The sequence below is a fragment of the Haliotis rubra genome, unplaced genomic scaffold (genome assembly GCF_003918875.1).
Source record: "Haliotis rubra isolate DU_JTF1 unplaced genomic scaffold, ASM391887v1 Scf446, whole genome shotgun sequence".
Taxonomy (NCBI): Eukaryota; Metazoa; Mollusca; class Gastropoda; order Lepetellida; family Haliotidae; genus Haliotis; species Haliotis rubra.
In genome coordinates, this window is record NW_025767131.1 from 226322 (window position 1) to 252900 (window position 26579).

The 26579-nt window shown below is 40.9% G+C and overlaps 1 protein-coding gene across 4 annotated transcripts; it reads left to right on the forward strand.

Moving 5' to 3' along the window:
• The first annotated feature begins 705 nt into the window (after positions 1 to 705).
• On the forward strand, positions 706 to 21712 carry LOC124289673 (serine/arginine repetitive matrix protein 5-like). 4 transcript variants are annotated; one of them, XM_046726288.1, is made up of 7 exons: positions 708 to 826; positions 8086 to 8145; positions 8696 to 9071; positions 15322 to 15369; positions 15785 to 16032; positions 20057 to 20214; positions 20993 to 21712. In XM_046726288.1, exons 5-7 carry the CDS (start codon positions 15829 to 15831, stop codon positions 21513 to 21515), a joined length of 885 nt encoding a protein of 294 aa, XP_046582244.1. In that variant the 5' UTR covers positions 708 to 826; positions 8086 to 8145; positions 8696 to 9071; positions 15322 to 15369; positions 15785 to 15828; the 3' UTR covers positions 21516 to 21712. The 4 variants fall into 4 exon arrangements, with proteins under 4 accessions (XP_046582240.1, XP_046582244.1, XP_046582241.1 ...); XM_046726284.1 differs by lacking the exon at positions 8696 to 9071 and having other exon boundaries at positions 706 to 826; XM_046726285.1 differs by lacking the exons at positions 708 to 826; positions 8696 to 9071 and adding an exon at positions 1229 to 1316.
• Positions 21713 to 26579: the final 4867 nt, after the last annotated feature.

Below are 26579 nucleotides of genomic sequence, written 5' to 3' on the forward strand. Positions count from 1 at the left end.
TACAGTTGACTCGATTGATGTGCTGATTTCGGGAGAAAGACCCAAACAACTGACTCACTTACACATCCCAATCCTGCACTAGCCTCTTTGATGCGTCGGGCAGAGTTGTGTCCCGTTTGCGGGCAAGGATCTATAATCATGGGTTCGAATCCTAGATTCCCCGAGATCCCCCTTCTTGGTTTATTAGCACCACGCTCGTGTTTGGGGGTTATTAGGACGAATTGAATAACTTCCTCTGTAAAGTTGATCTGAGCCCTGACCGCCAGCCTTTGTATCGTCCTCATCTTCTGATCAATGGTTTGGGGCTATATGTTCCTGATTTATGATTCTTGGTTTTTAATACACCATACCAGAGACCATATACTGACCATACCAATTTCCATAGGTTTCACCGAGATGGAAACATCTGAAACCAGGAACAGTTAGCGCTTTCCTACCAAATTAAAACGAAATTGGAATTATAATGGAAATTCTGTTAAAAGAAGCGATAAACGAATTATATTAGGACACACTGGGTTTATGGTAGAAAATGTTCTGGTTGCCGCCTCGTCATGAGCGAACAATGATGAGAAAATACCGGAAGTTTAAACTCTATGGCAACAGGGATGTAAACAAACGAAAAACGGATCAATGGATCTTCATAAAACATGACACTAAGTAGTATTGATTCACTAATAGAAATTGAAAATATCTTGTAGAACACGATTGACTCATCAATGGGAGTAAATCGATTTGTTTACACCAACTGCCGTAACTGAAAAGAAAATGGTCGTTGGTTGTTGATGGAGAACAAACAAGCATCACAGATGATACGGTTTCTGACAAGGTGAGTGTTGTTCTTCTCATCCTAAGAGAGCATAACTGTAAATTATGAATCAAACTCTTAGGATATGCTTCTATATGTGGCTCAGACACCGTTATGTATGTCCCGAGAGCTATTGGTGACCAGGTCGCCCGGTCAAAACCAGTCCCGTTCGACTATATCGTTCGGACACTACTACACCATTCTGCTTGAGGTGAGCTGTCACATCGCAGTAATATGTTTTATTTTAAGCTCGAATACAGCTATGGGCTCCGCTGCACAAAGCGATCTTAACGCTAAGATGCTCGGTATTCCTATACCTTAACACAGACTTGCTACAATCGTAACGCTAAAATCGCTTTGTGGAACGGGGCCCTAGAGCGTTCATGTTATGATCAAAGGTAAAGGTGAAGAATACAAATCATATGCATGTCACCACCTGACTGCACACGCACGCACCCACTGGCGTTAAACGCGATTTGGGTGTCAGCATATGGAACGCTGGTGTGTAAAGGTGAGTGCGTGCATGCGTGAGTAAGCGACACTTTAGATGTCACTTTACACAGATGTTATTGCTCAGTTCATGGCTTATTTTCACCAGACGCATTGCGACTCCCGTTAGCGACTCGCCTCTTACGACAAGCATGGGTACTGAAGACCAATTCTAACCTGGATCTTCGACCAGGAAGAGCAGAGGTTGTTATCAGGAGTATCGATCCACGCAGTGGGAGATGCTGCCATGCATCAACCTAGATACTGATCCTGGTCGATGTCGTGGTCCTTTTAGACAAGAGGTATTTGACGTGCTCAGAGGCGGTGGGGTAGCCTAGTGGTTAAAGTGTTCGCTTGGCACGCCGAAGACGTTCGATTCTCCACGTGTGTACAATGTGTGAAGCCCATTTCTGGTGTCCCCTGCGGTGGGGTAGCCTAGTGGTTAAAGCGTTCTCTCGGCACGCCGAAGACGTTCGATTCTCCACGTGTGTACCATCCGTGAAGCCCATTTCTCGTGTCCCCCGCGGTGGGGTAGCCTAGTGGTTAAAGTGTTCGCTCGGCACGCCGAAGACGTTCGATTCTCCACGTGTGTACAATGTTTGACGCCCATTTCTGGTGTCCCCCGCCGTGATATTGCTGGAATATTGCTAAAAGCGGCACAAAATACTCACTCTGACTTGCACAAGGACTGTAATTTATACCCCGGAGAGCGGAAGGTCGCGGGTTCGATCCCCGATCGCGTCATACCAAAAGACGTTAAAAAATGGTACTTTTTGGTCCCTTCCTGGCGCTCGGCATTAATGGGTACAACAACTGGACGGCTCGGAGTCAGTATAATGTGGGGTATTCATGCCTTACTGCGGCATGGTATCTCAGAGGGCTAGCACTATAAAACCAGCTTAAGTCTGGGCTAGTACAAGCAGCCGCACATACACATACATACGCATGCACGTCGTCATATGAGCGAAATATTCTCAAGCACGACGTAAAACCCAATTTCACCTCATCTCACCTCACATAATACCCTTCAATCCGCGTTCTCGCACTCTCTTCAGTATTACTTTCACTATTGCCGAGAGCGTTGCTTAACAACAAACAAAACAAACAAACACGCCACATCTGGCCCGGTTAGATTTTGATAATCTATTTTTCAGTTCCTGAGCTGGCAATGATGACTATCTTCATAAGATTTCATTTGTTTATCTCTGAGCAGTTTTAATCGATATACGTATAAGGTAAACAGGTGCTTCCGCATAGGAGGTTGAGTATGATAGCATCACGGGATAATGTTCATGGACACGGTTTTTCACCTGTTTTTATGGGTTAATAGTTTGCATACGCCTTGAATCGATTATGTCCATCATCATTTATCATCCTAAACTCTGTTCTACAGGAGATTTTTGCTTGTGTGAGATCAAAATGATACCTCCTAAGGATAACGTTTAGACAGAAGATTTTGTACATCATGACCCACAATGCTATGACGTCAAAAATCTGATGACGTCACAATGCTAAGACATCGCTGCACTGCAAGTCTAATGGTAAGCTGGGCTCCGTCTCGGATATCGCAATATAGCTTTGGCGCAAGGTGGCGCGCACAAAGGGAGCCGGGAACCAGCTAAGTTTAATCGCCGTACTGTGTTCAGAGTCAAACGTCTTTCATTGAGAACTAATGAAGAGTGATTTTTGATGATAAATAGAATCTCACCCTCGTGTCTTCTGACATCAAATATATCAATACTCGTTGATAAATGTAAAAATTTGTAACATTATCAACTCGTGGTGATATGTTTGATATCAAAAGACACTCGGGTGAGATTCTGTATATCTGCCACTCGAATATTTACTGACTTTATTATTAATTTCACATAAAGTATAACAAGGCGATGGGTAGCCTAGTGGTTACAGCGCTCGCTCGCCACGCCGACCCAAGTTCGATTCAATACAAGTATTCAATGCGTGAAGCATTTTTTCTTGTGTCCTTAGCCGTGATATTGCTGGAATATTGTTAAAAGCGGCGTAAAACTAAACTCACTCACTCATAAATTATGACTGTTGATAAGTTCAATTTAAACCGGTTTAAATAAATTCATGAATGTGATCTTAAGTCATGTTCAAAAAAAAGGGTGGGGTGGGGTGGGGAACGAACCCCTGGAAACACAGCAAACCCCCACCCCCCACCCCCACCCTCTCTGGATCCGCCACTGTATCTTCTTTGTATGACGTCTCCATCCTCCAGAGACCTCCTTCGGCAGTGTTATTCCCATGGAACATGAGCTACCACCATGTCTATTGAATGTCAATATGGTGACACGTGTCAGTTTCCCCATGCTGTATTGTGTTGCGCCTTCTTGTCGACCGCAGTGTCTGTGTACTACATTACAAATATGCATGGCTGGTGGAGTGAAGCATGTAACTTTTTACATACTCTTCTTTGTTTGCCCTGGTCTGTTGAGAAGCTGAGAGAAGCCATCCCTTCATCACCTTAGCTCTCTATGTGGTTTTGTGATAGGGCTATACATGTATTGCAATGTGATAGGGCAATAGCTGTGATTGTGCGTAAGTACTATGATTTTACGCCGTTTTTAGCAATATTCCAGCAATATCATGACAGGGGGTACCAGAAATCGGCTTCACACACTGTGCCCATGTTGGGAATCGAACCCGGATCTTCAGCGTTTCGAGCACACGCTTTAACCATCAGGCTGCCCCACCGCCCCATGATATGATAGACTGACTGACTGAGTTTGGTTTAACGCCGCTTTTAGCAATATTCCAGCAACATCACGGCGGGGAACACCAGAAATAGGCTTCACACATTGTACCCATGTGGGGATTCGAACCCGGGTCTTCGGCGTGACGAGCCAACGCTTTAACCACTAGGCTTGATATGATAGAGCGATGGCATCATGCGATGAAGTGATGAGATGGAGCGATAGTGCTCTGTGGTCAAATGTGTAGATAGAGCGACGTGATACAATGACTAGATTTACCGATAGTTTGATGTTAAAGGGTGACAGCGCAGAACGACGGTATGATTGATACACGAAACGATACGATTGAACGTTAGGGCCATGAATTAGCCAATGCGACGGGGTGGTAGTTCGGTGTGACAGATCAACATTGTGAAGTGACTGAGTGATCTAGTGCAATGTGTTACAGTGATACGGCGATGGCAAATCGCGATAGGACCTTATCTTGCCTCACACATAAATGTCGTTTTCAGATTGGCTGAGCGCTCTTCTATTATTTTCAATGTATCCCGCTTACAAGCGAGTAACATTTTCTGCGTACCCCGCTGGGAATTCCGAACTCATTTGGAACTTCGTAATAGTAATTCGTTATCTCGAATAACATTGACTCACGTCTTATCTACGGAAAGTGCCGATATTTTGCGAATGCAAATCGATGAAGGGAGATAACTCTAAATTTGGTTTTCTTGTCGTCTGGCACTCCATACTATGATCCGATACCCGTGTTTAAAGTTTAAAATTACCATTGAGGTGTTCGGTATGTTCACTGGTCCCTCGGGGCCCATGGGTTGATGTACCCTCGATGTTTGTGTATGTTCCCATGTAACCCATGTCCCCCTCGAGACCAGTGAACAACTTATATTGTCACCTTGCAATATCACGTTGTACGGTAGGCCATTAAATAACGACCCTTGACGCCCATTGTATGTTTTTCCGCTCTTCTCCGCGCTCTGTATACATTATGCAATGTTCTCATCGAGTTGAAGCCTCGTCTCTTAGGTTGACGCAAAGTTTACTAATGGTTGGCTGGTTTACTAGTGGAACTTACGACTAAATATAAGTGCTTGATCACATAAAAGGATGAGCATGGTTTTTGTTGTTCAGAATTTGAATGGGTGAAGTTTAAAAATGTATTTGAAAGCACATGCTTTTTTGTTTTTCTCCATGTACTGTCACTATTGTGTCGCTAGGTATTGTGACACAATACCATTGTGACATCAGCTGAGGTGTGTCTGGTGTATAACACTAAAGGGTCGTTGCGGGATTGTTTACCGCTAATGTACTGTTTGTGTTTTCACGTCTTATCTCCCACTGAAGCATTACGAGGTAAATATACCGATGGCGTTTAAACGGATGCATCAGTAAACAGTTTGCTTTTAAATAGCTTCCTCGGTACTTCATAGCTGTGTCATAGCCGTCTAGATCTCTTTAGCGTGAATTCAGTTTCGCAAATTTAAAAAAATCAATAAAGTGGCGTGTAAAATCGAAATCTTGAACTTCGTTAAATGTTTTCCACGGACAGTTAATATGACTGAGTTTTACGCCGCTTTTAGCAATATTCCAGCAACATCACGGCGGGGGACACCAGAAATTGGCTTCGACCATTGTACCCATGTGGGGATTCGAACCCGGGTCTTCGGCGTGACGAGCCAACGCTTCAACCACTAGGCTACCTCACAGCCCCAGAGAGTGTACAACTTCTTTCAGTGGCATTTAAAAGATATCATCAAACAAATGATAGCGGTGTTAGCATCTACACCGAAACGTCGCATCTATAGCAATACAACATTGTTCCTCTTTACTTGACGGCGACAATTGCTAGTACAATTCTTATACAGTTAGCAAACAATAATGTATTTACTCTGATTACTATGCATGCCTCAATGACAGTAAAATCATCCATATTTTGAAACGTTTAAATCCGTCTTTGAAATGTTTTCTGTTTTGTAAAAAAATATACCTGTATTATAGCATGGGCAAAATGATCATTACGTTCCAAAATTATCTGCGAATACATTCTGGTACAAGTACCAGTCTCGAGTTGCGAATCTCCAGTTTACGACACCCATCACTCGTGAATACATGGATCCGCTTTGATGTTACTATCTTTTACCAACCAATCAAACCACGGCCTTCTTCCAGCAAGAGCAAATCCAACGAGTCCTCTGACTAATGAGCACTCAGATTACAATACGTCTTGTAAGACATGTGCGTCTACTCCATACTGCTTTAGTATTAGGAAACTATATGGTTTGCATAAAGGTATTGCACAGAGTAGGAGTCATTTGACTCCCGTGATTCAGTTAGACACGCATCATTATTACATGGCATGGCGGTGATATGTATCCATGGGTGATAGGCTGGGTGTGGGTGGGTTGGGGTGGGCGTTGTGTATAGAGCACGTGAAATATTCCTTCTGATATGATTTTTAGAGCATCTGTAAATTTATAATATTTATTAATAACGAGCCCGTTAATTCTATGTGAAAGTGCATATGTCCTTAGTCTCACTAATGGTGGTGATAACTTGAATTTTTCAGTGAGTAAGTTGGTTTTTCCACCGCTTTTAGAATATTCCAGCATCAACAAGGTGGGAAAAACTTCATATGCACACTAAACGCCAAGAGAAACGTTACCCTCCTTCCTTAAGGACGGAGGTACCTATCGTAGCTATCGTTGTGATGCGTGGACGTCCACTTCTTGGTCTGTCTTTGGTGACCCAAATCTCTCTGTAGCGCTGAATAAGTCTTATAACCGTGATACGGTGGCATCCGAGGGCGTTGGCAACAGCATTGTATGTCGACCCCATCTGCGCCATCCCAATGGCTCTTCCTCTCTCTTCAGCTGTTAATCGTGGCATATTTCTCGTACTTGTGTATCAGATCATGCATTCTAGTCTCTCTTATACCCTATAGAATCACGTGAAATGGATGCAAATACTGCTTGAATATTGCTACGTTTTGGCGATTGATATTGCTATGTGTAAACATGAAAAGGAAAAAAATGTTACTTTTCAATACAAAATGTAAACACGATACTTTTATATGTTCCTGAACACTTTTTCACAATATCAAAGACACGTTTTACTTGTTTTCACTAATGTAAATGTTTTAAAAGACTGAAATCATAGGACTTTTACTTTTCAATACAAAATGTAAACACGATACTTTTATATGTTCCTGAACACTTTTTCACAATATCAAAGACACGTTTTACTTGTTTTCACTAATGTAAATGTTTTAAAAGACTGAAATCATAGGAATGAATCTTTTACAATTTTACACACTCTACAAGAGTTGTTTCTTGTTTTAATAGTTGACAAATGGTGACTTTAAATGGCTTATCTTTGTCTAACAACAGAATTGTATTTCAACCTTTCTTGTGAACATCTAAATCACTGTTATTGGTTTATTTCGGCATGGTTGAAAATAGGATAATTTAATTCTGAAAAAGATGCATTTCACCTAAATATGAATGCATTTGAGAATTTGTTTTCGTGATTTGCATAAAGCTGTGTTGTTCAGCGTTCTTTTAAACTGATGCATATCTTTGATAATAATTCATAAAGGTAGGAGGGTGACGTTTCTTTTGGCGTTTAGTGTGTGGTCTTCACATACTGTACCCATGGGGGAACCCGAACCTTGAAGGATTGAAGGCTTAAAGCACATGAATATATCTCACTGGCCCTTGAAATTATCAAGTTTTCATGCTCATATTTTGTGCAAATAACATCTCCTTTATATATTCTACCGGGCAAAAGAAAGTAAGTACTGGAAACTCCGATCTCTGTGCTCCACGAGACATGTGCACATCAGCTTTTGAAAGATCCGCACTTATGTGATGGATGTACAGTCGCTTATGTTACTCGTGTCGAATACATCACCGTCGAATAAGCATGTCTTGTGTGTTTCACTTTCAGCCACTATCAATCATGTGTGTATACTTTCTTTAGTCCGTCAGTTTAGCTGCAGTATTGGTGACTTTGGTGAAAGACACAACAAACAAACATTCTAAAAAAACCTCTTGTGACATTTTACAGGAAATCGATAAAGGCCCAGAGGACCTAGACGTTCCAGAATCCCGTAAAAGATGAGCGAATGTACGTATTGAACATTATATTGATTCCCGGTTATTAAGTCATACGGATCGATTGTACAAACAAACAGTCGTATTGTCTCTTTGTTTGTGGTACATCGCTGTTTATCACAGACGATGATTCCGTCCAATATCTGATGAACATCAGATTCTACTTCAATAATTATATCTTCGTATTAATAAATCAGTTGCATTGCTATATTTTTCATATTAGATTTATTGAAACATTTATAATAGATTGAATAGATCCACTGATTCTGCCGGTTTAGTTGGGAAACATATGTTTATCGTTTCTGTGAAAACCTGATTTTCTGTGGTCCAGTTTTCACCTCTATTTAGTTTTACTCCCCAAATATCATCTGTTTCGGCGTATGAGGTCTTTCCCTGGAGCTGATGTTTTCGTTTTACGGTACATGTTTTTACACATAAAAAGAAAGACTTAAATTGGCTATTTTACATACATAAGTCAAAGTTATGAGTTTGTCTGTCGCCATGGTTCCAATAATCGCGTTCCATTGAACGCAGAAATATTGATGGCATTTTAATTACTTCAGATTAAGAATCAATGCCGACGACGACAGATCTGGCACAAATATCGTTCATCATAAGCCTTATGCTGATTAATACCCACAAAATCAATACGTTAGCCATCGGGAAATGGCCTGTTGGACACACAGAGACTGCTCCTTCACGAACATACGATCCACGCTCTCCACATGATGTCGAACGTTGGTCAAAAGGAAGAGTAACTGGGTGTTCTTTTAAAGTATGCTTTTAGGGTTTTCTGCGTCTGTCGCTTTCGGCTTGTATCAGTGATCCAAAGGAGGATACTTATGTGAATTTCACAGAAAGCAGTTTGGGGCAAATTGATTAGACTTCAAGTGATCTTTTGACTGTACGGGGTGCTACAAATTACATAGCCAGAAAAAGGTAACTATTTACTCGTTTAACCGCTTATCCCGCCACGTCCATGCTGAATTGTGTCCACGTCTTCATTTGCTTTTCGATCTTTTGATCCCGTCATTAAATGCATTCAATGATATATTAACGAAGTTAAATGGGATACTAACAAACTTTAGAGTGAGTGAGTGAGATGAGGTTTGCGCCGTTTTGAATATCAAGGGAATATTGCAGTCTCAGCTTAAAAATGGCGGAGAATACGTGTTGATTTCTTTTGTGATTCCACTACCAGGATCGAGGTTCTCACAAAGTAATAATAATAATGATAATAATACAATTGTTTATGCATCACTCCACACTCAACAACATTCCGGTTATATATGAAGGCAGTCTGAAAATAATCAGCTCATGTCTCGACAATCCAATGATTGAACACCGATCTATGCAATAGGGATAGGTGGCACGCATCACGTCGCCGAACCTCACTGCCGATCCCGTCTCTTAAGACAAGTATTGGTTGCTGAAGGCCAATTGCAACCGATCTTCACATTGCCATAAATAAAACGGAGCTAGGATTCGAACCAGGATGATTCGAAGCCTACGTCACATAATTGCTGCCCTGTTACAATCACGATGGCACGAAATGCATACTTAATATGCCTTCCATCATATAGAGTGCTTATTGATCTTTTTAGCAAACTTGCTCGAGCTATTGGACGTGAGTGTTGAGGCAAATTTGTGCTTTGTGAGGCAATTCATGGATCAAGTAGTCTGTGTGTTGTAGCAGCGATAGCTCGAAGCCATCTTCTCTGTTCACAATAGCGCCATCAGTGCGTCTCGCCGGTGAGGGTTGGATAATTGTTGCGGTTGAAAACACAGAACACTCAAAACAGTGCATGCACACATGTGTTGATGTACATACACATTACCCAGGATTGCATACAGATCAATAATCATTCCTTCAGACGTCTAGGATCTTTTTTGACGTCATAACTGTCTAAATTCCTCAATGTCCAAAAATATGTCGCAAAAAAGGAAATTTGAGTCGCTGTTAATAATGAACAAATAGGTTTACTGGCCTAGATTAGATACGTGTATATGTTACATATCTTAAAAACATGGATGTAAAGGGCGTTATAATTTTGCAGGTGTGATGTAAGCCTTGTGCACAGACACAGCATGAAAGGATTACCTCTATGATCTGTTGACTATATTTGACTGCGCTGACTGTGTAATTAGTGTCATGACTGAATAACATAATCTGTGTACGGAAAAGGGTAATATAACTAAAAAATAAAGTGATACAAAGAAAGTATATTCTAGTACTCAAACGCGTGTTTTTCAACGACTGTGTAAGAGCAGCTAACACCGTATAACTTCTGGGTTATATTGGGTTCTAACCATTACGTCAGTGTGGAGAATCGAGCCCGGGAAATAGCTGAGAGTGCTTTAACCACTGTCCTTCTCCACTACCATTAGATAAGACGACCCTACTTGGATTCACGGTCGGAGCTCATTCCCAGTAGAGTTTGCTAGAGACTTAAGGATCAGAAAGTAACTCTCGGTGGCTTCCTTGCAACCCCGGGGCGGTGGGGTAGCCTAGTGGTTAAAGCGTTGGCTCGTCACGCCGAAGACCCGGGTTCGAATCCTCACATGGGTACAATGTGTGAAGCCCATTTCTGGTGTCCCCCGCCGTGATGTTGCTGAAATATTGCTAAAAGCGGCGTAAAACCAAACTCAGTCAGTCAGTCAGTCCTTGCAACCCCGAAGGCATGGGATGATGCTCATGATATCAATCACTGGAGTGTCTAGTCCAGAAACAGTTTTACTCTGTCAATCGCGAACAGCTGCAATGTTTATGAGCGAGGGGCTACCAGCTGACATGCTAGGTTTCTTGTAGCCAAACAATGTATTACAACTTCCCTGGCAGAATTAGTTTTCAAATATTCTGTGTACAAGTGCACATGATTGAAAATACCAGTTGGCGTAAAAGCTTTTTCCTAATGAAACACGATCTTCTAACAATGTACAGTGTTTCAGGAAGGTTATACCGTTACTCCGTGACCAACTGAATAGACGTTGATAGCCAAGATTTGCGCACATCCGTGAATTATTGACAATTACATTTACCATTCTTTATGTCACACATTTATAGGTTCGAGAACAGCATTGAAAGCTTTTTCATGCCGATCCAAGCTTTGTAGAAACCGTTAATCCACTGGTGCTTAAAAGCGAATATACGATAGGCTGGCAAGCTACTGCAAGAAGAATCGAAGCCGGCTTGCAATATTTATGGGTTAAGGAAATTGAACACTCCAAATTGATTACATCGCAGGTGCATAGGTAGACTGGTGTCCTGTTGTCATGTATATTTCATCAGTGAGGGAGATCCCTTGGTAAGGTGTCACATGCTACAGTTTGGATTGAAAAGCGCAGGGGACACAGTCTTTTCCAATTCTCTGTTCCGAGGCGTGTCAGAGAGGTAAGAACAGAATAGCTGAAGTTTTCTGTAGTTGTTTTATTCCATACAAAATGTACCAATTCTTTATCGTTCAACTTCTTTATGAATGTTTTTATTGTTTCTGTGAACAATAGGTAAGGTATACTCTTTGCGTTTGCTGTTGTATTGTGTGTTCTTTTGTACATGTTTCTCTGTCGTTGTTTGTTGTTTTACACCGCGCTCTCGACCAAACAATCCAGTGATCAACAACATGTCGTTGTTAGGTATATTATTGTAAATGTAGCTGCAGTTGGTATATATGGTACTTACTGGTGCAATGCGTGACCTCGAATGTATATTACAAAGCAAAAGAAAGTATACACTTGAAAACTGGATTTGAAGAAAAATTCATATTATCAACACTTTATTAAGCTTAAAAAGAGTCATTGCTAGATCCAAATCACAGCTATGATATCGGGGTCAAATACACCATCCGCGAAAAATACCACTCTTGTTTGTATCATTTTTCCAACATGAAACGTGGGGGTTCACTTTCTTTTGATTGTCAGCTTACAGACGAAACCCGTCATGTAACTAGAATGTTATTGAGAGCGGCGTAAAACTAAACGCACTGACTACAGAAGACACTGAGGAACTCCGACAGTTTCGCTGTTATTTGGATAGAAATATTTTTAAATTGACATGGATTATACAAATTTAACAGGAAGAAAAGATGGTTACTATAGGATTTGAGGATCATTCCGCTGCTTTCTTCCAGCAGGAATTAGGTGGTTGCACATGCAGGTTCGAATCATTTATCCGTATATTTATGATTATTCTGTCATACTGTAAACGCCTACAGCCTGTTTCCCGGTGCTCACAACTGTTGTAAACTTCCACATTTAGTAAATCTCATGGATGTTTATGGTGGCTGATTCGGGCCATCGCCTACCGGAATATCTCAGTACATTGGTACCCACCAACTTGTGCGCTCGAATGGGTCGCCTTGTCCGGTTTGGTGCGTGTCATCGTACGGCGACCCCCTAGGTTGTATCAATCACTGCATTGTCTGGTCCAGATTCGATTACATGTATTTACAAGCCGGCGTTAAGTTGTTGGATGTTTTTGCTGAATGCGTCCTTGAAAAAACAGACTAAAGAAAATAAAATACTAAGCAATAAATAACAAATAAACATGTTTTCGGGAGGTCAGGATCTATAGCTAAGTTGATTGGGTGACATCGCACTTGTCAGAGCTGTTAGTTGCTTAGATTACCGCAACTGGTTTTCCTTTACTCCAACTCGATCATAGGTCACGGTGACATGGCTGGAACAGTGCTGATTTCAGCGTTTAACTGCACACTCACTCCCTAAACACCACACAGGCATATCATATTACGGTTTATATAACAGGGGTCGGGACTTGCGTCACTGCCGCTGAACACGTTGTTGGTCGCTCCTGTTTAATAATGCTATAATAGAATAATGAAATGAATAATGAATTCATTGATTTATGATTGAAACGTTGTTCTATCATCGAATTATGTTCCCAAGTGGGAACAGAGAATATTTTCATAACGTGATTATTTCGTGTTCCAAATATACTTCACATATTTAATCAATACAATGATAAAGAGGTCCGAAAGTATTGATGCAATTAGTATTTTCCACAACTGTTCATATTATGATTACTCGAGATTCGTTAATTCTCATTGATATTACATTATTTAACAATTCCCCAAAAACACACTATCAAAGGTCGCTATTGTCGTAACTGGCGTATGGGTGTTAGTAAACCCTACCCCAGTTACCTATTGATTATGGTCGTTCCACATTGTCAGGGGAGATGTAAGCTCCAGCTCTGCACTCGCTTGGTCCATGGGGAATGCTCAGTCAAGGAGTGAGGGGCCGGGCGACCGTGACTCCTAACTAACTACATCACATTCATGTACTGGCACACATACATTCAAGGATAAACGCAACACCAAGTTCTATACTCACATAGGTTTACTGTCTCTCAGTCGATATCTCTCAAAAGTACAACTCCAACACAAGACAGAGCAGGCTCGTATCCTACGGGGAACTTAGTAAAGTGGATTGGCTTCCGAAATGTTGAGCTAGTACTCTCCGCACTCTCTCTGCTCTTAGCGCCCAAACATGTCTTTTTAAATGAGACGAGCCTGACCTTATCTTGATCACATATTTCAACGTATTGCTTTGATTCGTTAATATCTGCATCTGTCCTTTCACTCATGTGTATTATAATTAGAAGAGTCTCGGACAGCACCGTTCAGTGACTCCCCTTTTCAGTGATTTGTTACTTCCGTCTCCGCCCTTTAACTCATGTATTTCGTAACTTTCCTCTGACGACCTTGTCGTGTCCTTGCCTCACGAAAGTTTGAGCCAAGTTCATATCTCAATGTTTATCTTTCTCCTATTCCCGACTTTCTGTTTCCATTATGTGTTTAACCGTTCTTAGTCATGAGCCAAAGGTTATCAGTTCTGAGTCATACTGGTAACGGAAATACGGAATCTGCTGTAATTCTCATACTGCTTTAGGGATGCATTTTCACCTTATAACACTATCGAGCGTTCAACTCAGACACTGCTCACATTACGGTCTTATGGCCAAGGACACCGGGGTTTTTCTACATGTATGTCCTGAAGAACAATGTAGTAATTATGGAACATGGTATCTGTTCTTGAAGTGAAAAATTTGCTTCATACGATCTTTCTCCAGAGGAATTATTTCCGAGATACATGTTCCCATTGTACATTAACACTGGCAATGTTTGTTCCGAATGTAACTTATTACATTGTGAAAGTCACGGGACATAAGATTTTACATCCTCTAGCATTCGTTCTTCACTCAGGGTTCGATTCTCCACATGGGTACAATGTGTGAAGCCCATTCTGATGTCCCCCCGATGTGAAATTGCTTGAATACTGGTAAAAGCGGCGTAAAACTAAACTCACTCACTTCTCTCGTATTCGCTCATTGGCTTCCTCATTTGAACATAGATTTGGGTCAACGATACGTTAGGTTTGTGTTTGTAACTAAAGATGTGTTTGATAAAGAGAAGATAGTATTTACTTGTGTAACCTAACAACTGCCTTACGATACTGTGGTCGTGTCTAGTTTTAATTTGGCCATGAGGGTATGAACATTCTATTATCATTGGCACAAAAGCCCAAACTATGCTGGCAGGTAGAGGCGACCACATGGTTCAGTGGTCATTCTGGGTGACTCTGTTGATGTACTCCGACGTCGTGGGTCGTTGTTCACAATATCAATCACTGGAGTATCTGGCCCAAACTTGATTGTTTACAGACTGTCGTAATAAAGTGTGGCTTTACACAACAAATATAAGATTCAAAGATTCGGTTACGTTGTGTAGTGTCTGCCGGGATGAAGGTAAGTCGATGGTTCAGTCCTATTACTCTAACCCGTGACGATCCGGGTTAAATTGGTCTGCAGTAACCCATGGTTGTCGTAAGAGGCGACTAACGGGATCGGGAGGGCAGGTACGCTGACGTGGTTGACACATGCCATCGTATCCCAATTGCACAGAACGATGCTCATGTTGTTGATCACTTGATTGTCTGTTCCAGACGCGATTATTTACAGACCGCCGCCGGAATATTGCTGAGTGCGCGTTACTACAACAAACCAAACCTGCTCTGACTGGACTTGTTGTTACCCTGGCATTTGGCATTTGTGGAGATAAAGAAATGATCATAATCGATATCCACACAAACACACATACACATCTCCATATAAGTGAGTTATTCTTCAACGTCATTCCACCCTACCTGAAGTCAATATGTCTTTTGTTTCCAGTTACGGGAAGAGACACGAACAGGGACACCTCGCGTAGACAGGATAGAGGTGGGTATTGAGCTATTTTATTGCGCTTACATGTCTTAATATTCTTGCAACATTTAATTGCCGCAAATCCGTTTTTCTGTTGTTTAACGCCGCACTATGTCGGTTATATTGCGGCGGTCTGTAAAATTATCGAGTCTGAACCAGATAATCCAGACATTTGTTTCGAGCATCGATCTACGCTACTGCGATATGATGACATGCATCAATCATGCCAGTGGGCCACCCGTTCCCGTCAGTAGCTTCTGACAACAAGATGGGTTGTGACTTCATATTAAACTGTACGTTTGGGCGCTGAACGGACACAGTCTGCCATTTTGGGGTAATTGCATGGTTTGTTGTGGCCTCGGTTGAGTGTTGCGTACATGTTCGCTGTCATTTGGTAGACATGTATATATATATTTTGAATGTTGTTCAGGTAATGCTCGAAACGCCCGTCCTTCTAAAGCTGAGAAGAGAAACATGAACAACGAGGAACGTGATTCCAATGTAAAGGACGAACGTTACACGTCAGGCCAAAGAGGGTCAAACTCCCCACGATACGGATCCAGTAAGGAGCCTACGAAACAGGGGAGGCAATCCGAAAAGTATGATAACAACAAACCACGCGTAAATGACGAAAATGACGATTGGTCAGACAGGGACCCGTCACCTACGAGTAATGAGGTAAATATATAAGGTTAATACAAAGTAGCAAGTGAGTGAGTGAGTAAGTATGTACAGTAAACGCCAAAAAGAAACGTTACCCTCCTACATTAACGAATTACTTAAAACTATCAAAGATATGTTAGAAGGTATTAGTTTACAAGAAAGCTGAACAACACAGCTTTATGCAAATCACGAAAAATATTTCTCAAATGCATTCATATTTAAGTGAAATGCATCTTTTCAGAAGAGTTAAATTGTCATATTTCCATGACGAAATAAACCAATAACAGTGATTTAGATGTCCTAAAGAAAGGTTGAAAAAAATTCTTGTTTGAGACACAGATAAACCATTTAAAGACACTATTTTTCAACTATTAAAACAAGAAACAACTGTTGCTGAGTGTGTAAAATTGTAAGATAATCATTCCTATGATTTCAGTCTTTTAAAACATTTTCTGCTGATTTGCATTAGTGAAAACAAGTAAAACGTGTCTGTGATATTGTGAAAAAATGTTTGGGAACATCTTAAATTATCTTTGTTAACATTTTTGCTTACAACGTAACATTTTTCCATTTTATGTTTACACACAGCAATATCAATCGCCAAAACGCAGCAATATTCAAGCAGTATTTGCATCCATTTCACATGTAGAATGATTCTGTAGGGTATAAAGAGAGCCTAGCATGCATGATATGATGCACAAGTACGAGAAATATGCCACGATTAACAGCTGAAGAGAGAGAAAGGGCCATTGTAATGGTGCAGATGGGGCCGACATACAATGCCGTTGCCAGAGCTCTCGGATGCCATCGTATCACGGGTATAAAACTTATTCAGGGCTTCAGACAGACTGGGGTCCCCGTAAACAGACCAAGAAGTGGACGTCCACGCATCACAACGCAAGCTAAAGATAGGTACCCCCGTCATTAAGGAAAACGTTTCTTTTGGCGTTTAGTGTATATGTATATAATGTAGAGACAAAGCAAGGGGTTGAGTGAGGTTTAATGCCTCTTTGCACAGTGTTCCATTGATATCACAGCGTTTTAGTTTAAAACGGGAAAACCTGAAGGGTACGAGAGGTTGCGAAAAGCTGGACGTCAATTGGCTGGGATAACTGTTCCTCAATATTCAACGTCTAGTGATACATATGCAGCTACTCAAATACTTACTTAACCTAGTTTTTATCGCGGCTTTGTACACGTTTTAGTAGTATGATATCAGTTTAACATATATGTGGCAGACTCATATATATATATATGTACATAGGTTTTAGTTGGGAAGATTATATTAAGTATCAAGGTGGATGGCATTGTTTCCACTTAATGACTCACTCTATTAAACAATAAGAACACCTGTAAGAATCTTAGTTATGTTTTATACTTTATTTTACTCTTGGTCCATAGCTCTGCATAGTAAGCCTTGTAACTCTCAGTCTAACCTCCACTAATTGTCACACTGCATGCTTTCAACACTCTTTGCTCCAGCTCTCAGTCATTTCTATTGTTTTACTGATAGGCCAAGCCGGCCACAGCTTAACTACAATGTTCAGATTTTAAAGTCAGATCCCGTCTTGTACTGTGGAAGGAGAGATATAGCCAGAGTCTTGGGAATTTTATGACGATTTAAGATCTGTGAGTGTGATCATTCAGAAGAATATCCTCTATTATGATCAGCTTGGGTACAACCAGCCTGGCTGTTTAATAAATAGACCAGAATAAACGTATTGGCCTCACAACCCACAGCCGTTTGTATTCTTAACGGACGCAAACAAGCCGCTGTTATATATATGTGACAAAGAAACAAAATAATGCAGATATCTAAAGTTTACCACTGTGAAGAAAACCCGCTGCCTCGGGTATGATATTGACAAAACAAGAATGATTATTAAGGCCGCTATTGAAACTCATTATCGTAGGATCCTGTCACGAGTAAGGTACATAACTGGGCACAACTGATAAGTAGAATTGACCTCGTCTGAAAACAACATGTCATGATTACAAAGTAAACTGTTCAGTTTATAATGTTCGTGACGGAATGTGCCTTAGATCAATAAAACCGATGAACCTGTTGTTAGGCGAGGCAGCTGTTTGTGATTTAACGTCACTTATATTGATCTTATAATAATCGGATACAACAATTGATTATACATGTCATTCCATCCCTGATAATCACATCGATAATGTCGTCAAATATGAGTTCTATATTTAAGACATCATTTCTTCGTAGTGAAGTGAGAAGGCGATTGGGTTCTTTTTTAAAACCGCGGTACATTTTATATCAACTCTTGCTATGCGAATATTTTTGTTGTTGTTTAAGTTTCCAGTTATTGTTATTCATTCAGTCTTTGTTGTGAGATTATTTTGTTCTCCATTTCGTCGCTTGGGGAAGGGTAATGAAAATATGACCAAGCGCATTGGGAAGGTTATCCAAACATTTGACACGCTCTAGGAGAGGTAATCATCTTCAGTACATCAGTGCATCATAAACCAGCCTTGTAATACAAGCCCGGTTCTTGTTGTGAGACTAAATTCAAAACCTGTGAGAAACGCGTATTGCATGAAGTATACACACAGTGTGTGAACAGGACCAATTAAAGTGTGATTAATTACCGATAAAATTAAACATAGATGAAAAGTCTGATAATATTTTAATTCGATTATGTTTACTCAACCCACAAAACTGTTTGAAAGGTTGACTTATTTCCTGCTTTGGTATCGATGTCGGGATTAAATAACATTCCCATTATTATATCAATATATTACATACTGAGTGAATGAAATGTTCGTAATACTCTGGTGGCTGTCGAGCAGAGGATGTGCTCTGTATGTATTTCCAAATATTTTGATATATATATTCATTGACGAGTTTGATAATTTTGAGCTGTTGTATGTTTCATATTAGAATGTTAGTAATAAGTGTAATATCAATATTTTTGTGATGCTTCATTTGAATGTTAGTCTCTGTTAAGGATCGGTATCAGCATGATGTCCAGTACAAATAACAATTTCAGTTTCAATAATGTTTATGGAAGTTCACTGTCAATACAAATAACAGATTTATGCCCGGAGTGGCCCTTCCAACAGTGGGCCCTGAGTTTTCACGCCTTGTTAACGACCCTTCCCAGCGTGGCCCCTGAACACTTAAGTGTTCCCACACTGGCCTCTCTTAACCCAATCAACTTAATTACCAACAGTGTTGGACTATTATTTTTAGAGGGACCACTTCCAAAGACAACTATTTTGGATGCTTGATTGGGATTTTAGAAGATGCTATTTGATGAACAGAGAGATTTTTCTGGGTAAACAGAACCTGATGATGGGGCCAGAACAAGCCCTGAAACGTTGTACTCAAGAATAAGAAGAAAATGTAACCCAGAAAAATCTCTAAGTTGTTCCACACTTGCCTCCGCGATCACTCCTTCCTAACGAGTTGTCCCGGAGTGGACCCTGAATTTGGTTATTGCGTAACAGACAGGGGGACCACTCTGGGAATAGGTGAACTCACAGTAGGGTATTCCAATTATTCTATTTAAAAGGTCCGCTACAGTCGATATTTATAACTTAAAACAGTGATCATGCTATCATATTATCATTCAGTTTTCACCCAAAGGTCAGTTGTAAATACCGGAAGGAGATAATATCCTCAAAGCTTTGTCAGGATCGCTGTGGAATTCTCAAGAGACCATTGATTACAAGATTTCTCCAAAATATTGATGCGAGACATCACAGATTTACATTACATTTCATTTCCGCCCACTTTATTGATGACATGTAAAAACTGAAAGTAAATACAATCTGCGTGATGAATTCCCAAAAGCACTCCCCATCTCCCAAACAAAAAAAAGTACAGTAAAAAATGAACCACTAAGTAGCTACAAAAATCAAGACGGAACAAACGATAAAAAAGAAGATAGGGGCTGGCTGTTTTGAAGCAACATATTAACATATACACGTGTCTCAAACACTCATTCTATCTAAACACCCGTTCGTGTCCCAAGTGTTTCATCAAAATGAAAGTTAATAACGTGAGCCGTTCTTGCAGAGAGATGCTAAACGGGCAAAGGACAAGAGTAGGAACAATCGAGGACGGTGGAAGGAAGCTGGTGATGACCAACTGCGGAAGGACAGAAGGAAGGCTCGCCAAGACCGGATGGTCAAGGTCATGGAGCTGTTTGAGGACAGCCTCATCATAGACAAAGTGTGAGTCTGGTTTTCGCATTTGGTTTTATTCCCCACACCACGCGGTTTGATATACGAGTGTGCGAGTATGGTGTTACGCCGCTTTTACAGCACACTACAGCATTATCAGCGCGGACACTAGCATTGGTGTTCAGTAATGTACCCATGTAGGGATTCGAAATTGCCTTTCGACTTTAGGAGCGATCAACTTAACCGCTAGGCTATCCCACGGAGCCTTGTTTATATAAATACGAACGTTGAATACTATATACGCCTTTTTGTGTACGTTCATAGGGCTTTTTGTTTCTGGTTCAATCTGACGACTCTTTGACTGCAAAATGCCTCCTTACAAAACCAATATTTAGAGCTGGTTTTCGTGGTCATCGGGACAAATTAGTGATTCAGACACGGTTCGATGTTCCACATTGGTATTGTGCTTGAAACCCGTTTCTGATGTTCTTCGATGCATGTCCATGGTTATACTGATGCTGAAGTCTGCGTAACCCAAAACCCACCCCTTCTGTTATATCATGTCTCACGTCGTTATCGACATGTTCATCAGTACACAACGAGGGGTACACAGTGAGGAGGGTTTATAGTCGTATTAGCAAACTCCAGGAATACCATGGCTTGGGAACATCAGATACAGGTTTGGCATTGCCGATAACGTTCACCATCCAGATCTTGGAGACATTTAACTTCCATTGGACTCGAAATTGTGCTCCCAGATTATTGTAGTGTCACTACAGAACCGCGAATAACGTCAATGTCTTGAATATAATATTCCTTTGTTTTGCAGGGCGCTGAAGGACAGACAAAGTCATATTGACAGTGTGGTAGAACGTTTGGAGGAACTGAAGAGAGCCTATGCACAGAAGCTGAAGGAGGAGGTAACAGCCCATTGGGCCAGGGTCACAGAAGAAGGCAGAGCTAGCAGGGCGGGCAGAGAGAGCAGAGAAGAGTCGGCCAAAGAAAGACAGGCCAAAGAAAGACCGGCCAAAGAAAGACAGGCCAGAGTCTCCCAGAATGACCCAGCAGACAACAAGCGTGAACAAAGGGACCACAGAACTACTGATCCTCCCCGGACACGGCCGAGAGCAGCCAACAGTGGTCAGATGTTTAAGAGAGACAAGAGTCGGATCATGAGCGGGGAGATGACCCAGAGAGGCAAAAGGGAGGCTTCCCCAGAAGACTACAGGGAAAAGGATGATGCGAGGGACAGCCCCAAACATAAGCCACACCCTCGTGCTGTGAATAGTGGTGATCATCACACCAGAGGCAAAAATCGGGTTGACAGTGGTGATGCGGCTTATAGATCCTAGTAGCGTGAGCATATCCTGTTTATTTTGACACTATGTTGTGCTGAGCAGGAATACTGGGTTTGGCAATCGACGGTCAACAGTGAACAAGTCAACAGTCATGTTAGGTTCATGATTTCCATCAGGTTGTGTTGAAGGGTGTGATGAGTCACACTGCCATTGGTCGAGGTGGAACAGGAATGGCTTCATCGGGAAACTGTCATAACTGACTGACTGACTGACTGAGTTTGGTTTTACGCCGCTTTTAGCAATATTCCCGCAACATCACGGCGGGGGACACCAGAAATGGGCTTCACACATTGTACCCATGTGGGGATTCGAACCCGGGCCTTCGGCGTGACGAGCCAACGCTTTAACCATTAGGCTACCCCACCAGTAACAGTAACAGGAACACATGAGCCTTGTTCGCAGGGGTATTTTGTATCAAGAAGAGATTTGCGTAGTGTCAGAGCGGGGAAGACACTATCCGGACATAATACACTCTACTTAGAATTTGTATACTTTAGTAATGCGCATTTTCTAACATTTAGCTAACACTAACTATTTTACATCTAAAGCTTTTTAGTTTGTGCATTGCGCCTAACACGATGACATGTTGATTTTAAGTAAATATAATAAAGATTTACATACTATATTTGTTATTGTGTAGGTGTGCCTTTGGTTTGTCTCAAACTCAAAACGGCTTGACTATCGGCGATGATTTTAATGTTAGGCTTTCGTTTTCCAGTATATATTCATGCAAATAGCTTATTTAGTTCTGTAATATGTTTTTGCAGAAACTGGCCACAGCGTAGAGAGTGTCTGGACAAATGGGTTTCCAGAATTTAAATTGTGATCTGTCATTAGGCTATATTGCCATTTACTACTACTACTACTACTACTACTACTACTACTACTACTACACATCTTTGTGGGAAGGTAGCACACTGTCGCCATAATATTGTACATTATAGTCAAATAAAGTACATTGTGGATCTGCGACCTCTGTTTTGGACACAACGAAAATTGAAATCCCTTTTACGAGGATCGTTATTGAAAGGCTACTATTGTAACCCGCTTTCAACGCTTTCAGTGATAATAATTTGTTGAAAACATATTCTAATGTTATTTATTGCCAGCTGTTCACTTTTTATCTTAAAATATATATTTCTAAAAACGGTTTCAGAATCGCAAGTGGGGTTTTCCTCCCAACATAGACAATGAAAATAACATTATATTTGAGCTGTAATTATGAGTCCTGAAATAATCTAGTGCTCAAAAAAAAGTATGCAGTATGTTTGACCGAACTTGAAAAGAAAGGAAAAGCATATATAAATAAACATCTGTTCAATTTCAATAGAGTATTCACTCCTACACATTTTCATTTCATAGGAAGTAGAAAGTACCCTTTAGACTGACACCGAAAGACACCCGGTATCATCGTCTGAATTTTCAGTCAAACCATCAAGGAGGTTTTTTTCTGCAAAATGTCAAATGTTGAATCAATAGTGAGTGACCACTTTTGGCTTCAAAACACGCCAAAACACGTAAGACGACGAATGACGTTATACGTGATGCCATTCATGTAGGAGACATTGTTCCAGTTCTTAAGCGTTGACAGGTGGCAGATTTGCGGATCCAGGTAGTCCCATACGTGTTCCAGCTGATTCATGTCGGGAGAACATGCTGGCCACGGCAAAACGACGATGTTAGCGTTATGTAGAAAGTCGTTTGTCAGTCTTGCTGTATGAGGGCTTGCATTATCGTGTTGGTAGACAATGCCACGTGGTTGTTGCTGGATAAATGGCAACACAACCTACTGGTCGCAAAACGTCGTTCCTGTATTTTCGAGCATTCAGGTTGCCATGAATAATCACAAGTCTCATTTTGAGACCCCACACCATCACGCTACCGGCTCCAAACGATCGGACTTGCTGACCGTCTGTAACCACGAGCCTGGATGTCTTTACTGTAAGGCAAAACCTACTCTCTCGTAGGTGAACATCACACGTCGCCAATCACGCATCTGCCAACGTCGAACTCGCCTGGCCCATGTCAATCGACGACGTCGGTTATTAAGATGAACTCCGCGATAGGGTCGACATGCTCGAATACCATGTTCTCTCAGTCGCTGGTTCACTGTATGTCGACTGATACGGTGTCCTAGTGCCGCCGCTGCCGTTGACGTCGCCGTCTCAAAACGATTTATATTAAGATGAATTGTCCGGATGTGGCTATCATCCCCGGTCGACCAGTCCTAGGTCTGTCTGATGTAATGCCTGTTTGTCTTCGTCGTTGCATCAGTCTGATGACAGTTGCTCGGGTGCAGCCGAAGGTTCTGGCAACGACGGTGTGGTTAGCTCCTTGTCGGGCCATTCCGACAACTCCCTCTCTCTCTTTCGATATGCCTCAAACGTGTCATATTTTGTGTGTGCTTTTTTACTACTGTGTCGCGTAGGCTGTTTCATAACGTCACTATGCACGTGCATTTCGTGTTACATCAGGAAACGTCGTTTTGGATTTTTTGCGACGTTTAGGCGATTTGTTAACTTGTTTCACCGTTTGTTCCCGGAAAAGATGGGTCTACGTGTTTGACATGGCTCAGTATGGCTTTATGACTTCATTTTTATTTTTGTGAATTTGTATGTAATATTTTTTGCGGTGTAGAGTTTCTTATAAGCACTAGTTTATATCCCAAACTGAAGAATTCGTGGAGAGTCCTATCATGATGTATTGTACGCGATGTCTACCAGTTGTCTGAACTTGCATGTAACCTTACTACCACACCCCTGGTTATGTTATAATACTAAAGCAAAGTTTTTATTTTCATATGGGTAAAAGTCACCTCCCATGATTAAAATTGAGCAAAGAGTTTGTAAAATAGCAATGAACAAGAAACAAACGCGCTCGTATTCCGACAATTGCATGTTTGTGATAAGGTTATCTTTAACCCAGTTTTCCAGTATTCCCCTTTATGATGAATACGTCTAAAAAGATATGAATGACCCCACTAACGTCAGACCAAAATATCCCCAGTGAAGTGAAATGTCAGCACGATATTTAAGTGTAAAATTGATCAGTTATAGAGAACTATATTGTTTTGAAACTGGTAGCTATTTATATACTCCCCATCAAAAGTTTAGACTCACTAGTGTAAATGTAGCCATTTACTTAAGTCAACTGTTCTAAAATACATTTTGCAAAACTTTCCATACTCTTTAAAGGTACTGTTTACACATGAACTGATGTATTGTAAAACACATTTGTAACGTTGAAAAGATTATTGTCATCAGCTCAATAAATGTTGAAACTCAGTGAAAATTGACGAATTCGTAACAAAACTTTACACCAAAACGCAGCTGTCCACATGCATGATATTTGCACATGCTTTACAGCAATTTGATGCATGATCCTCGTGCAATTCATCTGCATAAGGTGTTCAGTTGGGTCTCCCAAGTTAGTGGAGAAATTCCTCTTCGATGTAACCATACATATATACATAACATATAGTGAGTGCTTAAAGTGAGTCTAAACTTTTGATGGGTAGTATATATTTAATGACATAGCCCGAGAATATCATAAAAGCGCACGTATAATATCCGAAGCAAGCCGGAGAAAACTCTCATTTGGATCAATGAAAGTCGTCATGTGAACAAACGCACGTGTGTTGATCTGAATCCGTCACCGCTCATGTCACCATTCGCCCCTTTCCGCAACCTCTGAGAAGACTCGCCCCCCTCTCCATGAGTGTTATGTGCAAAAAGACGACAAACCAATCAGGAGCGTAAGGATTGAGGTAGTTTGATAAAAATAATATTAAGTACTTAAGTCGGTTATGGCATTAAAAATTCATAAAAAGAAGTATCGTCATTTGACATTACAGAAAGCACATCTAAGAGAATTGTGTTGCCTAATTCGAAGTTTTTGATAATGAAAGATTGTCCGCCCATACGGAATGTCAACACTGTTTGACAATGAACAGTACACACGAGGAGTGAATTCAATATTGTAAATAGTATATCACCCGTCATTCCTCGAAGTTTATTGTCCATATTACAAATTTAAACGTAATATTCCGAAGCTAAAAGTATTGTCACATGCACCCTTTAAATGAGAAGCCAAGTCTCATTTTAGCATTTACCGACTTGTGTGAAATAGCACCCAGTTCTGTGAATTTCACCAGAGCACAATCAAACGACACGGTGATCTCAAATGGTCAAATAGTTCAACTGAAACTCATCTGTTTCTACGAACATAAAACAGTATATTCCGAAATTAATCAAAAAATCATTTTGTTTTTATTTAGTAATTCAAAGCAGTTACTAAAGGACATGTGATAAGTTTACTTTAAACCGCCCAACTGCCAGTTCCACTGTCGTCATTGCCCAAATGTCACCTCCAACTAAAGACATAATATGATTCCACAACAATTGAAGTTTATTCAGCTAACACGTTTATGTGAACAAATATATTCAAACAACAGTCGGTGCCAAATATATACATTGAGAGGTTCGCGATCCCGCCCTTGGTGTGACAATTGTTAATGCAACATGAAGTTATGAAACAAACTGCCACAACCACTTCCAAAGTGTATAAACATTAAGCAAACGGAAGAAGAATTTACACCACTCACCATGTCAACCATAGCCATAGTAGCCATGACAACCCCAGCCATGCTCGCCATGTAAGACTCAGATATGCAATATCACACTGAACATTTTAGGCACAGTTTTTAGGCCAGTTTCTAAAAGACAAATTCAAGCCACCATCATTAAATTTTCGGCTCTCATGGGTGATTTCGAACCATGTCCCGTTACACAAATGGCAAGTTCAAACACTGCGTGTTTTTGCATGGTTCAGCATGGGCCGTGCAGTTCTCTCAACGTGCCTGATGTCAAGATGTTGCAGTCATCCAAGTCAATGACCAGCGTAAGTGCCATCGTACGTAGAACATCCTGAAATAGATGTTACCATTAGATATTCTTTACACAAAATACTGGGTTCATGTTCTTAAAATATTTATACGTCGTTGTCCACATTGATCTTCCATCCATTTGTGATCCCAAGGGGTTGACAAATATTACACCA